General features: G+C 48.4%; 4 protein-coding genes across 4 annotated transcripts; 2 read left to right on the plus strand and 2 right to left on the minus strand.

Moving 5' to 3' along the window:
- Positions 1–1100: 1100 nt before the first annotated feature.
- On the plus strand, positions 1101–4646 carry UA08_01293 (hypothetical protein; the record flags this gene model as incomplete). The annotated part of the gene is made up of 5 exons (XM_020260941.1): positions 1101–2558; positions 2758–2904; positions 2976–3166; positions 3500–3589; positions 3647–4646. The coding sequence occupies 5 exons, from the start codon at positions 1101–1103 to the stop codon at positions 4644–4646; spliced, it is 2886 nt and encodes a 961-aa protein (XP_020123421.1).
- Positions 4647–5340: 694 nt separating this feature from the next.
- Positions 5341–10104, minus strand: UA08_01294 (hypothetical protein; the record flags this gene model as incomplete). The annotated part of the gene is made up of 11 exons (XM_020260942.1): positions 5341–5566; positions 5621–6097; positions 6153–6765; positions 6828–6892; positions 6999–7377; positions 7431–7593; positions 7668–8410; positions 8472–8705; positions 8767–9046; positions 9198–9767; positions 9892–10104. 11 exons carry the CDS (start codon positions 10102–10104, stop codon positions 5341–5343), a joined length of 3963 nt encoding a protein of 1320 aa, XP_020122999.1.
- An 853-nt stretch (positions 10105–10957) lies between these two features.
- Positions 10958–11860, plus strand: UA08_01295 (hypothetical protein; the record flags this gene model as incomplete). The annotated part of the gene is made up of 1 exon (XM_020260943.1): positions 10958–11860. The coding sequence occupies one exon, from the start codon at positions 10958–10960 to the stop codon at positions 11858–11860; it is 903 nt and encodes a 300-aa protein (XP_020122998.1).
- Positions 11861–12473: 613 nt separating this feature from the next.
- Positions 12474–14978, minus strand: UA08_01296 (hypothetical protein; the record flags this gene model as incomplete). The annotated part of the gene is made up of 1 exon (XM_020260944.1): positions 12474–14978. The coding sequence occupies one exon, from the start codon at positions 14976–14978 to the stop codon at positions 12474–12476; it is 2505 nt and encodes an 834-aa protein (XP_020123677.1).
- Between the last annotated feature and the right edge of the window lie 368 nt (positions 14979–15346).

The following is a 15346-nucleotide window of genomic DNA, read 5'->3' on the forward strand; positions in this document are numbered from 1 at the left end:
ATCGCCAAGCTGCTCAAGCCTCAAAGCCCCAGTGCGCGCGGCTCTTTGCGCTGGTTGAATACGGGCGAATGATTTGGAAGGCAGTGGATAAAAGGCGCGGGTTGTCTCAGTAGATGCCTTGTTTTATTTTCATTTTCATTTTCATTTTGACCTTTTTTTTTTCCCGACTTTTTTCGACTTTTTTCGACTTTTTTCGACTTTTTTCGACTTTTTTCGACTTTTTTCTAACATGAGGTCACCAACTTAATGTAGGCCCCAGACAAGTACCTCAGTAGCATTCGAATTCTGCATACCGAAGACACCTTTAATGACACGGAGGGTATCTTGCAATCTTTTAATTCGAGACTATTTTAGTATTTGCTATGGGAATGTTATATTATGCTATGATAATTATACTACTCCTGCAATAAAGAAGTCAGTCATCTGGACGGGCATCGTCTAGTCTCACTACCCGCCTTCATTCCAGTCACCTTCCCAGCTTGTTTCACCTTCTTCAACCTTCACCTCACCTTCCGCCCTTTTCCTCTCCCTCTCTCCCTCTCTCCTGCTCTCCCTGTTTTCCTGGGTTCCTCGTTTGTTCGTAAATTGATCAATCGTCATTGTTATCTTTCCTCTCTTTCTTGACTTCTCCATACCACCACATGATCCGCCCTACCGCGATCTTGAACTTGAAACTGGACTAAGAATCCTTCCGCCAGCAACTAATCAGCGTCCCTTTGTCTCTGCCCCTCGCAATTTTGCTCATCTTCAAATCTCTCTAGACCATCTTGTTGTCATTTCGTGCGTTAGCATTACTGCGGATTCCTCGATTTTCCGGCCGGTCCTGAACTTCACAGCTTATACCTTTCGTCCCCGCGAGTCCGTTTCCACTCGACAATTTTACCATTCTTACCGCATTACGCATTACGCATTGCCACAGCTGATTGATGATTACTCGGTTGTGAACTTCGGGTCGCAGGGGATAACGTGTCTTTCCCATTCGAGCGATGCGTATGCACTGACGTCGTGACCTGATCTCTGGTTCCTGGAGAGCTGGACTCTCCGGACTGCTTTGACGTGTCACCATTATCACCAAATATCCATAACCCCACTCGTTGGAAATGGCACTGGACCTCGACAGACTTCAGCTTTTGCAATTTCCGCTTCTGCAGCAGGAGCAGCACGATGTACCCGCTCAGCCAGATAATTCGGTTCCAAGGACTATAGCGAGCTTCGACTCAGCCAAGGAACAAGACGTCCACGATGGCCCCGTCGAGCCTGCCGTGAAAAGAACCGTCTCTAATGCCAGCGTCTCCGCTAGGAACGAGTCATCAGTCAAAGAAAACTTCGCTACTGGCAAGGATATTCTGCGCCGTGTTACACTGCGTCCGTCCAACAAATCCAAGTCCTCGAACCGCCAGACCCCATCTCGTGAAACTCCTAAACCCACTGACTCAACTTCTGCATCAGACGACACCACACTGAAGGAAAGGTCAGGGAATCTAGGAGCTGCTCCTGACAACAAAGAAAAACCTGTCCAAAATGCCATGACTCCAGAAACTAGCGTGAGACCTGCCGTGAGACCGAAGAAGGCTCGATCCGTATCTGGAAAGATTGCCACACTGGCTCGTGTTTCGTGGATGTCAAGTTCTCGATCGCCTTCGCCAGCCCGGCCCGGCTCAAGTTCAGGGACAGCTCGCTCCCGAGAGCACTCTCCAACCCCCAAAAGTCACGTATCCACAAACGGCGTGTCGTCGAATACCGAGAGCAAAGAAGACAAAGAACCCCCGACAGATCCGAGTGAGGACATTGACAACAAGAAGAATGCTTCGAGTAAAAAATATCGCCGTCCGCTGAGCACTTTCGTAACTCGAAGCAAGTCCGCTGAGCCTCCACCATCGTTACGCAGCAGGAAGTCTATGGACCAATTGGCACAGAATGACATATCGACGCCCGAGTTACCGCCACTTCCAAAGCCCCCAGCTTTGTCTACGATTGCCACCGTGGAGCCTTCTCGAAAGAAGGATGAACTTTGGACAGTTTTCAGAGGCCTTGAGGCGGATCTCCATAAGTTCCAGGCCAAGTCAACCAATCTCAAAGTCACCGTGGTCCGATCGTCACTACTCCCTTTCCTCGCTCGATATGCATCACATCCATCATTTAATACCCTTAGGCCCGAAGACCTTGACCGGCGGGTGAACATTTTGAATAAATGGTGGACTGCCTTATTGACATTATTAAACGGCAAACACAGCCAGCCCGTATCTGGTACGGACAGACCAGTCTTTTTGGAAGCGATCTCAGGTATAATGATGCGGAAGGAATGGAGGATTCCTTATCACCCACAGGCATTCTCTGCTCATAGCTCCAATTCCTCCCTAGAGTCGGGCTCCTCGGATTTTCTCGCGGAATCGATTTACCATAACGTACGGAACATTTTCAATCAAAATTTGCTCTCACAGATGTCGTTTGTCGTGGAGAGAATGTCTCTGCGGCATGCACCAGCTAGTATTGTGGTGTTCTGTGGAACTGCATGTGCCTATGCGTTCTACTTCTGTCCTGGTGTTGCTGACATGTTGGTACGATTATGGAATACTCCTTCAGACGCGTTCCGTCGCTTGCTCGTAGATCCATCGGTCTACAAAGGTTCCGGGGGTAGAACAATAACACATAATCTTGCTGCGAGATTCCCACTCCCTGTGCGGCCTCTTGCTTTCTTTTCTCATATCGCTTTGTCCAGATATCTACGCCAGCCACCGACCTTGCCATTGAGTGCAGTGCAAATACCATGGCATGGCCCTTGGATATCGCGCTGGTGTGGACGGGATAGTGATCTGTTCTTTGTCTTCGTCAAATACTTCCATATTCTTAGTTGCGACTTTCTACCCAGAGAGACAGAAAATCCGTGCCACATATTTGCACCTGGTATGTTGTCTGTTCAAGGTCATCTTTTGATGGTTTTGGAGGACACGTTTTATCGGCAATCTTCTCCACAGGCTCCCGACACTTCTTTCGGGGCAAGCTCAGTAACGTTTGACGATTTTATTGAAGGACCCAATGCTGCAATGTCGACTTTATCATTAGGCATGGCAAATTGTCATCGTTCCATGGCGGAAAACCGGTTAATCATACTTTTGAAAGACTTCCTTTCCGAACCATCACCTGAGCTCGCCCAAGCACGTAGAATGTACGTTGATTCCTTCATGCGCGTCTTGAAGACTGCTTCTCGGAAAACGTCATTGTTTAATCACAGCGCCTGCTTTGTTCTCTGCGATTTCGTAGAGGAGGCAGCTCCGTTGGTTAACAGATATTGCCGGAAAATCAAGGAAGATATATTTGAATGGCCGTTCTGGATGGATGTTTGCAAACATTTGACTCGCAGTCATAATTCTATGACTGACGTCCGCCTTTTCGCTTTCCTCTTCTCCATGTGGAAACCATGGACTTCAAACAAAGAACGATACCACGAGCTTTGCACTCAATTTCTACTTCATGATGACTATTTTTACACGTACTTCAGCCATTGGAATCCCATGGTCCGATCCTATTTTCATCGTCTGCTTTGCTGGAGGTTGGCTCGTTTCAATGCAGATCCTACACCTGCTGATTCGTAAGTCATATTTTCCTATAGATGTATGTGACCGTGGCTAAGTTACTGGATTTTTAGGGAAATATACGAAATGCTTTTGGACAAGATCGAACAAGTATGGGCTTACTATCTGGCCTTCAACTCCAAGGCTGAAAAGGAGAATCGGGCGCTATTATCGTCAGAGATGTGTAGCCCTGCTCCTGGTCGACGGATCCTGATCATCCGCTCTGACAATCAGCATCCCTCTCCAAGTAACCTTTTCGCCTCGTTTGACAGACTCGTTAATCCAGCATCGACGTTTAATTCGGGGGGTTATCAAAGCCATGTTATACTAAAGCTTGATCCTAATGGATTGCCTGACGCTCAGTCAGCACCCAAAAGAAGGTGGAATTTGTTGAAGAGCGTGTTTGGAGGGACAGCAAACCCGAAACCTGGAGAAGTCACGCCGCCCGGAAGCGTCTCTGATGAGAATGAAGTCAATCCTATTGACAGCTTGATGGGCGAGCAAGGCGATATCGCACAGTCGGACAATCACCCTAGTACCAGTTCACAGGATACCGGCAACCAGACAGATGAAGAGGATACCAACAGCATAGACGAAGCTGACCACGCAGCAAACCAGCCGTACAATTTCAAGTTTTCTTTGGAAAACCATCAATGGAATCAAGCTCTCAAAAACAGGCCCCTAACTCAACCGAGTCTTCCGAAACAGACTTTTCACCATGTCCAGCACCAGCGATCAGTCAAGGCGCTGACAAGCCCAGCAACGGAAGATGAATTTGTGAATGAACCACGGGACAACACAGACGCATCAACGGCTAGCACAACCAATTCTTATGCTACAACGAAAGGGTCAGGTCCGTCGGTTGACGAAATAGACTATTTCGACAACGGGAATAAGTTATCGGTGCGAAATGAGCGTCTGGTGGCTAGTAAATATGCTGGCCGCGCTCTTGCGGAATGGGCCCAGGTGGTCTGCGAATTTGACAACTTCTTCGAGCGCAGACGCAGTGAAGGCGTCCCCAGTGACGAGCTCGTCGAAACGCCTTCGTTGAGTGTAGACAATTTCAGAAAGTGAGATCACAATTTCTTTTTCGTTCCTTGTTCGAACACCTGCGAGCATATTTGGGCGTTTACCTCTTTCTTTTATAATTTATAGATAATCACAAGTGTTGTCAATTAAGTTAATGGGGGGATATCGATTGAACTTTTTGACCATGTACTTCACTCTGCATTCTCATATTTCCTTCATTTTGAATGTTCCTTTCTTTCTTTTTTCTTTCGCCATGATGTTCTGCATTATCTTTTTGTTGTTTTCGATTCGCACTCTCCCTACGGAGTCTTCACTTTGTTCGATCGAAGTTATATACACACGTTCATTGCATGTCGGGAGTTGGTAATTGTTACCATTAGTCGTTAGTCAATCAATCAATACATAACCACGCGTGCCTTTATATGTAAGTCCTTGATAGTTAATGTCAACGCATTAGTTAGATTAATCTTGGACATACTCCTTCTAATTATTCATCTTATTCATTATATAATGTATTCCAAGCTTGCAGCGTTTGTGCTGCAGCTTTGTACCTCTCGTCAGTTGAGGGCACTAAAAAGGCAAAGCGACAATAGCATAAGAACAACTCTGAATCTTTCCTTACGGCCGTTAGAAATCACATTCCATTATCGGATTGTTCGAATAGATTAGCCCTCTGTTCGAATATGACAGTTCCCCGGGAAGGAATAAACATAAAAGAACTTGGCGTTGAATGTGTCATCTATTGTATAGCGTGTTCACTCAAGTTGTAAAACTCCCTGAACGTTGACTCTCGATTGAGAAGGGTTCGCGGCTTGTCACACTCGACGACCCTCCCCTGTTCCAAGACAGCGACCCGGTCATATCGGTTGATATAGGCGAAGCGATGCAGAACTGAAATGACAGTTTGGGTTGGGAATTCCGCTTCGACCACTTCCTGCATAATGGTAGCTGTTCCCTCGTCGACGCTATATGAAATGAGCGTTAGCGGGGGAAAATGATGAAAATCGCACACAACATACCTGCTTGTTGCCTCGTCTAAAATCAGGATTTGACTGGGTACCAGTAATGCCCTGGCTAGACATAATAGTTGCCGTTCACCCTGTGACCATTCCGACGCAATAAGGTCTCTATCAAGTGTTCCTGCTCCTCCTTCTCTACCAACAGCCATTCGTTCCCATAAATGAACCTTTCGAAGAGCGCTCTCAATCAAAGTATCAGAGTGCTGATTGTGTGGATCAATGTTAACCCTAATCGAACCGGGAATGAAGAACGGCTCTTGCGGAATGATGTTCAAGCATGACCGGAGGTGGGCAGGTGAAACGGTGCAGATATCTATTTCATCAACCGTGATTTTTCCGTTTCTGAGATCAATAATCCGTGCAAGAGCCATGATGAGAGTTGACTTGCCGCTTCCTGATGGTCCGCAGATGGCGATTTTCTCTCCCGGGGTGATTCGCAGGTTGAGATTTGCCATGGCCGGCAGTGTATCGTCGGACCTACAAGTTTTAATATAAGAAGCGAAAGCGCAAAGAAAAAGAAGCATAGACAAACCCATAGTTAGCAACGGCATCCTGGAAGTGAATAGCCCCTTTCAACGGCCACCCTGCGTCAGGAGTAACATCAGCATCCGGCTCGACAGGGGTCTCTTGCAAAAACTGCTGAACTCTGGCCACCGCCCCGATTGATGTCTCCAATTTTGTCCAAGACTGTATAGTCTGTGACAAATCCGAATTGAACTGCAAAATGATGACCAGCGCCACCCCCAGCGCTCCTGGACTAAGACTGCCTTTAACTGTGGTGGCGATGGAAATTATGATTACTGCAAGGGCAGCGATGATTAAATCAAGGACAAGTTCTAACCACTGCTGAATGCAGAAAAGCATGTAAAATGGCCGTTGTGCCTGGTCTATAACTTCGGCCTGCTTTTCGTAGAATGCGTCTTGCCAGCCAAAAGCGCGGATGGTTGAGACTCCGTGTGAGGTCTCGATAAACTGTTTGTAGACCGGCGCCTTGGTTTCAATATCTAAAAGGCGAACCTGGCGAGAGGTACGCAAATAGTAGGACTGTACAATGAACAGGGCGATTGCAAGGACTGGAATTATTGCCGCAAGGAACTTTCCCATAACGCACAGGACGATCAATTGTACAGCGCAAGACGCAGCTCCTGCCAGGAAAGAAAAGTATCTTAGTCTGTAGTCTTGTTTATCCTGTGTGGGTGACTCATACCTGTTGTAAATTGGATCACCTCCGAGGGGAGCCCCATATCGATGAGATCAATATCCTGACTAAATCTGAATGATTCGGTCATTAGCGACGAAGCTATTGGATGAAATGTCTACCCGTACCGATTTATAATTGAAGCATTGTCTGTTTTCTGGAAGAAAGAAAACGATGCACTGGTTTGTTAGACTGGTCAAAATGGCACCAACAAAAGTGAAGGTTATCCAGAGGACCATAGACCAAAACCCTGCACTTCGTCCGTGATAGAAGTAAGTTGACCAGGTGGCCTGTTGTCTCTGTGTTTCATTGACAGCCTGGTCGGGGTTTCCCTTCTTCTCTCTGGACGGGGGATGGAGGGGGGTTACTGTAGGCGTGTGGGTAGCTGATTGTTCAGTGTCATCATCAATTACTTCAACTGGAGACGCGTAAATAGATGATGCCCCCGGTTCTGTTTTAAGACCGTCATGTCGCGCTAGAGTCTCCTCGTAGGACACAGAGTGTACACTTCTGCCCTGTTCCAACACAACAACCGCGTCCATGTGGTAAAGGAGTTGCCCTACGGTGACATTTAGCAGTATACTCTGTGCATGTTGATGGTGAATCTCATACGGTTATGAGTAGCAACAATCACCGATATGTCCGCTTTCCTAAAATAGCCGTTCTGGGAGAACAAATGATTGACAATTGTGCTCGTCGTTTTTGGATCAAGCCCACTCATCACATCATCAAGTATTACCACAGGAAGCCTGGAATAAACGGCACGTGCAAGGGCCTACAGCCAAGGGAAGAAAACAGAGTCAATCAGGTTTGAACTTATGGTTGATGCCGGGCATGGGGATTACCGACCACTCGTTGACGCTGTCCTCCGCTTAATAAAACACCATTATTTCCAGCAAATGTCTGATCACCCGCAGGAAAGCTTTCCAGCTCATGCTTAAGGCCACAGGCCAAGAGAGAAAAGTCGTACCATTTCTGATCAAAGTCAGTCTCCCTGCCTCCTCCAATGATATTGCATCGGATTGTATCGTCCTTGATCCACGGGCCCTGCGAACAAAAGGCCACTCTGGACCCATTTGATATCATAGAGCCCTTCTTGAAAACAGTCTCTTCAATCATACTCTGAAGTAATGTTGATTTGCCCGATGCACTTGGTCCAATTATCGCAGTGAGCCCACGGCTGATAGTCAGACTTAGACTGTGCAGGACAGGTTGAGCTGCCTCCAGGGACCAAGCGATGTCAGCATTGTCAAAGACAAAGAGACTATCGTTGCTACCGAGTGCCGAGGCCAGTTCCGTCAGCTCAGTAGAGTTGTTCGTCAGGCTCACAGCAAGCGACTGCGAGGAACGGCTATTCGTTTGAAGTAGGCCGGATTTCAAACAGTAGCTCTCAATGCGGCTAAAGCAAGAAATACCCTGAATGAAGGATGGGAGAACTTGACACAAGGTTAGTAGAGGGTTTGTCACCAAACTGATTAGTGACAGAGAAGAAAAAGCCTGAGCGGAGAGCAGCGTCTCGTCTTTCCTAGCAGCTGCAATCGCAGCATACGTTGCGAGCGTACAGAATGGCTTGATAGTTGTAGGAGTATTCGCTAAAAAGTTGTTTTGATTCAGTCAGTAGGGGTATCTGTTGACGGATAGAAATATTCCTACAAACAAGGATCCTCCAGATGCGCAATCGGCGCAATTTCTCCGATGTTTGAAGCTCAATGTCCCTGTACTGTCTTATGATGTCCGATATAACACCTGCAAGGCCGAGAAACTTGACCGACTTCATATCCCCGAGCATGCTAATCGTGGCCGAGATTCTCTTCTCAACCCGTTCATTCCACGTCTTCTGAGCTTTTCCAAACCCCGTGGCAACTCGTGATGCTGCGAACACCGATGCTGGGCACCAATTAATTCAGTCAAATAGAAAAGCCAAAATATCAGCACGGAAGCTACTCACCCACACATACAACCGACGGTACTAATGATGCTAGAGAGATCTGCCGGGTCAAGAGCCAGATGGCGATGCTTACTTCGATGATTGAAGCCCACAATTCATGAATATAAGTAAATGTGTCCACAATTCGCTCCACATTGGTCCCCATGAGCGTAACTGCCTCCATATTCTTCACATCACGCCCAGGAAGCGCAGTGATGTGCCGGTAGATGTTGATCGTGAGACCCGATCGGATCCTGCTCACTAAACGATAGGTCTGTCGCCAATACACGGCTCTCGATACCTATCCTCGTCCATGCTTTTAGACTCGACATAATCTTGGAGTACGGTGCTTTGAAGTCCTTACTGCAATACCAAGGTAGACAAGAGCAAAGCCCCCCACGAGTGCTTGTCCATAATATTTGGGCCTCTCTTCCGCCTCGGTGCTGACATACGAGACAGATGAGTTGACCAAAAACGGCTGACAAAAATGACCATTTATTTGCCGCAAAGGTAGCCTGGAGAAGAAGATGACGACGGAAACGATGCCGGGCTCGGACACGTTTCCATGCGACTTGCAGTTCGTACACGTTTGACTGACCTTTCAAGTCGTCGTCTACCGGCGGGATATCAGCGAGTTGGAGATCCTTGGTGTATCCGGCTTGGAAGAATGGGAGCGCCCAGATGAAGAAGCTTCCGCTCCAAAAGCCCGCAGTCTGCTCGTGAGTACTGCTCTGGCGGTATAGCGAGCGTAGCCACCGGGTCTTCCGTGCGGATTCGACGGTCATGACTACTACCGTTCCGACGGTGATAACGGTCCAAATGGCCCTCGGAATCGGCACGGAGTGGATAATCCACAGTGAGCGCAGTCGCGGCAAAGCACACATGGCCGATGCAGAGAAATAGAGGACCAAAATGTCAGACGGGTTGAGGGAACGCTGGTCTTTGAGAAAGGACAACACCAAGGACGTTAGGACTGGAATAGCACCGACGATATCGGCGGACAATGCGATTGATTCGCGAGTCTTGTAGGCGCATTACCAAGAAGAGAAGCTGAAGGATAAAGAGCGTGGCTAGCAGCACCTGGGGTTTACTGTATCATTAGTCCCATGGCTGTGCGAAATTCCATCTTAGGCCGGCAATACTGACTAACTTCCATATTACCAGTCGAAAGGATTGAAGCTTGACAGACTTCTTTCGCAGGCTGCGTAGACGCCATGGGAAGAGCAAAAGAAACACGGCTGCTGGTAAGAGTGTGAAGAAGGCATCTTCAAACCACGGCGTGAAGTCGAACTGGCGACAGTTGGTGTTGACGCGAGGCCCAAACCGGTCGTCAGCGTTAGCAGGGCAGGTGGCCGGCATTTCTGTGGAAGTTGATAGACGGAGAAAAGAGCATCTCAATCTCAAGTATATACACAGACAGTAAGATACTTATAAACCTAGGGACGATTCTAGGCAGGCGCGTTTCTGCCACCTAAAAATGACCTGCAGATTATGCCCTAAATTCATACGCCGTAATTTCACCCCGCCATCGAAACACCCAATAATGCCAGCACAAAGCATCTTGCAGTGATAAGAAATGGCAGTCCCCTCTGGAATGATCCCTACCGCAGTGTAGAGGCTGGCAGAGGGGCCCCAAGCTGATTCGCTTCCACCAACACAATAATTGATGGGTTCATTGCAAAGAACGTGCAGCCAACCATTGGAATAGGGAAGACACCACTTCATGAAACGAAAACCTTGCGAGAGCTGCCTTTTCAATGCACACCCGGATTATCTTCGAGTGCAGCTGAATACCTTTATGTATGGAGGTAAATGTTATGTTATCTCGGCCAAGGAAGTATGCGCTTGTACGTATATCTGCAGCTAACTAAAGAGAAGTACATGAGGCCACATCTTGGGCGGTTTTCTAATCCTCTGAAATAACGCGAATTACTTATGGGGGTAAAGCACATCGACGGAGTTAGGACCGGACATAGTAACAAGAGTTCCAAATACTCAGCATTTATCGATATATCAGAGCTATTGTATGGAACAACAAGTCAGAGCCGGAGTTAGGACCGGACATAGTGACAAGAGCTGTAGTTTGAATTGCTCAGCATTGGTATATTGCAGTTATAAAATAACAAGTCAGTATAGCTACCAACCATACTTAACATTCCCACCTTGTCCACTTACCGGGCTCTACATCTTCACGGTCTTCTTGAGAATAAATATGTCAGCTCAGGATCCCTCCCTGCGCGAGACCAACTGGCCTGCAGTGGCTAGCTATGTCTCGGTGCGTAAGGATACGTACCCCTTTATTGATCCCGCCAAAGCCGACCTGACGGGCAAGTCGGTCTTAATCACTGGCGCCTCCAAGGGCATCGGCAAGGCGACCGCAATCAGCTTCGCTGCTGCGGGCTGCTCGAAAATCCTGCTTTTCGCTCGTTCTGACATGACCGATGTCGAGACAGCCGTCAAGAATGCGGCCAAGAAGGCAAACCGTTCCCAGCCGCTAGTGCATTCCATGAAGGTCGATATAACGTCGGAGGACGCGGTGCGAGTGGCCTCCGAGACCGCTGTAGACATCCTCGGCGGCAGCCTCGACATCTTGATCAACAATGCCGGCTACCTGGAGGAGTGGAAGCCCATCGCCGAATCCAAGCCAAGTGAGTGGTGGTGGACTTGGGAGGTCAATATCAAGGGAACCTATCTCGCCGTCCGCTATTTCGTGCCATTGCTGCTCAAGTCACCAACCAAGACACTCATTAACATCTCTAGTGGCGGTGCCCACGTCATGTTCCCGGGCGCATCGGGCTACCAGACGACCAAGTTTGCTCTCTGTCGTCTCACCGAGTTCATAGACAAGGAATATTATCAGCAGGGTCTCATCGCCATCTCACTCCACCCGGGTGGGATCAAGACCGAGCTAGCCATGAATATGCCTCCAGAGAGGCAACATGTCCTGACCGATACGCCGGAACTGGCTGCCGACACGTTGGTCTGGCTCTCTCATGAGCGACGGGACTGGCTCTCCGGCAGATTCGTCTCTGTGAGCTGGGACATGGAGGAACTGGAGCAGAAGAAGCAGGACATAGTTCAACGGAACTTACTCAAGTTTCGGGTGGTGATTTGAGTCTGACAGTACACTTTCGAAGACTCTTGGGTTCTATTAGGTAGATAGAATCAATTCTAGCATATGTGTAGTGCCTCTGAGTTATGAGTAAAAGCGGCGAGGGGCTGAGCAGTAAATTGGAAAAAGAAAGCCACTGCGCGTAGCCTATATGTATATATGCACGCATAGAAATGCAAATAGATAACGTGTGCATATAGCTGGATAACTTAAGACATGTACAATGTTGTAGTTGTCTATCATTACTATGAGATATTAAACAGGCTTTACATTTCAAGAAATGCACAAGCACGCAATGAGCATGCATGGGAATCAATCATATACAAAGAAAGGCTAGAAGAGAGGGAAGGAACCTGGCAAAAAGGAGAATATGAAAAACGAAAGAGGGAAAAGAAAATTATTTGTTTAATTGTACACTCGCTTCTGTGACAATATCGGCAATCCGATTGATCCATTCCTGTGTAGCGTTCCAATTGCCACTGTCAATGGCATCTCGAATGGCTGGGAAGAACGCCTCGTCGTAGCCAGACCATGTCTGAGGCGCAAACAGGACGTGTTTAAATTGGGTTCGGTTGGGGACCTATTTTTTGTCACCTATCGTTAGTCGATAGCTCGCCTAAATTGCCGTGAAAGGACGAGAAATACTAACACCTCCATCTTGAGACAAGTCAAGCAAATTTGTCTCAAACCTGGTCATTCGATTGTTATGCTCGACTCGTCGAACACCCAGCATATTGCTTTCAAAGCCCCCTGATCCATATATAGAGTTGTACCAGAGCTGCTCCCACGATTGAAAGAGGGCCGCGTTTTTCTTGAATGTATCCGCCGCATCATGTAGAGGCTGAAGATCTACATTTTCGGTCAGTTCCTCTCGCGCGGTGGTTTTGAGCGGAACACCCTTCGTTTGCGCGTATGCCTGGAGATTTTCAACATATCCTGTGAAATCGGCGGCGTACGCTTCCATGTCGAAAGGCAGAATAGGACTGTCTGCAAGCTCCAAGAGAATCAGCCCCCACAGCTCGCCCAACATCTTGTGATAATGGAAATTGGGATCCCCAAATTTAACCATCCACTCGAAGTTCTCATAGCAGCTGTGGTACGGAAAAGATTCACCGCCAAAGCCAAAGTCGATGCTGGAAGTGCCTGCCATGTCCTGAAAGGCAACATAATCACTACCAGCACCCAACCCGTCCAAACGTTTCCCTTTCTCGTCCCAAATTTCTTTGATTGTCTTATTAGCCGCTTCGTCTCCTACTCGACCCATGGCGCTATAAAGAAGCCGTCGAAAGAGAGGCGAGCCGGCAGCTTCGAAAGAATTCCCGCTAACGCCAACGTCCACATTGATATATGCGATGCCGTCCTTTCGCAACTTATCCATCTCATTCTCAACATGTTCGGTGGAGCCAATCAGGTTGTATTCCTCGCCGTCCCAGCTTGCAAATTCAATGGTTCGGAGAGGACGCCACCCGACACTCATCAGCTCTCCGAAGACACGGACAACCTCCAGAAAAGCCGCGGTTCCACTGCCGGGATCCACCCCTCCAAAACACCAAGAATCTCGGTGATTACCGACAACGATCTTCTTTTCGGGTTGTTCTATACCGGTGATCCGTCCCAAGACATTGTAAATCGGTTGTCGTTCGACTTCATCTTGTAGATTCATCAAGTTAACCTTGGGCGAAGACAGATCGCCTGTCCACCACTGGGAAATGTCAGGTACACCGCCGACCCAATCGGCCGGTACCATAGACCCATGACCCTCCAAGACTTGTAACAGGCGTTGTGCATCGCGCCAGGCGAGAGGAATACTGGGAATTTGGACCAAACCAGGGCTCTCCTCTGGCGATAGCCTTTTCTTTTCATTTGGAGTTGAAGCAAAGCCGGGCGATAGGACGTCTCCAACAACCCAAGACATTAAACTCACCCCTCCTCGCTGTACACCGTCGCTCGGCATATAACGGCCGTCTGGATAGGCTGGTCCTTGAATAAAGCCATCTTGTGCGGGGTCAGAGTAAATGATACATCCCGCCGCTCCTGCGAGCTCAGCTGCCTTTATTTTAAGCGCGCGGTCACCTTGAGTGCCATAGTATCGAACCAAAACAATCGCTCCATTTACAGAGATGCCGCTGTCAGCAAGGTGTTTGAAATCCTCGCGGGAGCCGTAGTTGGCATATATCAGGGGACCGGTTACGTTCCCAGCCTTGGAATGACCATGGAAAACAAGTGACTGTTGTTGTGGTGGATTTTTATATGCTTGCTCCTCATCGATTGCTGCCTCCCAGGCTAGTTCCGGTGGGTCGACGATCGCAACACGGCGGCCATCCGGTCGTGGGTAGTTCAAGTATACTTGAAATTCCTCCATCTCTATATCTTCCAGTCCCGCCAACTTAAACTCTTGTTCAATCCATTCCGCGAGCGCGTAGCTGCCCTCCGTCCCGGCTATATGCGTATATTTTGTGGCTTTTTCGAGGTTGTTGGCAATGTTGGTCTCGTTGATATGACCCTGTACAAAATTCTCAACCGAGGACGCCGTATAGGACTGGCCGACGCTGAACCGGCTACCAACGGAAAAGAGATCGGATACGAAGACGAGATAGATCACAGAAACTAAAATGAGAAGACCGACGAGACGAAGTAATATCATGCAAGCGAAACCCTCTTCACTAACTCCGACTCGCCAAAAGCGAGGGAAATGGAAGCGAGGGAAGCCATTTCGGAAGGGTAATTGTATCGATGAGAGGGTCTTTGTCAAACTGGAGAAAGGATTGGAGAAATGCTTGGGGAATCGATAGCGCAATAACGGATGACGGGTTCGAGATGAGGAAGATGGAACGGAATCGTCTACGTCCATTTGATGCAGCTCCCGCCGCAAGTCTTCTACAGATTCGCGGGCTGAACTCGGGGCTGAAGAGGCAAAATAATCGATGCTGGAGCGAGCAGATTCGACGGTTGGAGGTTGGTACCCTCCATTGCTGGGTTCTCCACGCTGGAGGAGGCCTTGCCTCTCTAAGTCATCGCTCGAATATTCGGGGCCCAGATGCGAGGAGCCAGACTGGGACGCGGTAGCTTCTTCGTAGGTAGGAATGGGCAGCTGCTCATACTTGATCTTCTCGTCGGGCATCGTTCATCAATATGCTCTGGGAGGGCTCTGGGAGGGCCCTCTCGCTATACGGGGATGTGGTTACTATTAGGCGGAGCATTCGAAATCATGGTCTGGCAAACGAAAGGAACATAACGCATCCGCCTTGAAAACGAAAGATGATGTTAAAAAACGAAAAAGCGAACGCAAGCAGAGAGCACTCAATGATGATGATGATGATGCGAGGTGGTCTGCTTGACGAAATGCAAAGGCAACAAGTAGGAAGTTACTGAACAGGTATGGCGCCTTCCCCATTTGACTTGGCTGTGGCGCAGTCAGTTTGAGTGACAGTCTTGCACGTGAGATGAGGAACACGCTAACCTCCTCTGGTAAGGGCAAAGAGCCGTTGT

This window comes from Talaromyces atroroseus (genome assembly GCF_001907595.1).
Source record: "Talaromyces atroroseus strain IBT 11181 chromosome Unknown scaffold_1, whole genome shotgun sequence".
NCBI classification, from domain to species: Eukaryota; Fungi; Ascomycota; class Eurotiomycetes; order Eurotiales; family Trichocomaceae; genus Talaromyces; species Talaromyces atroroseus.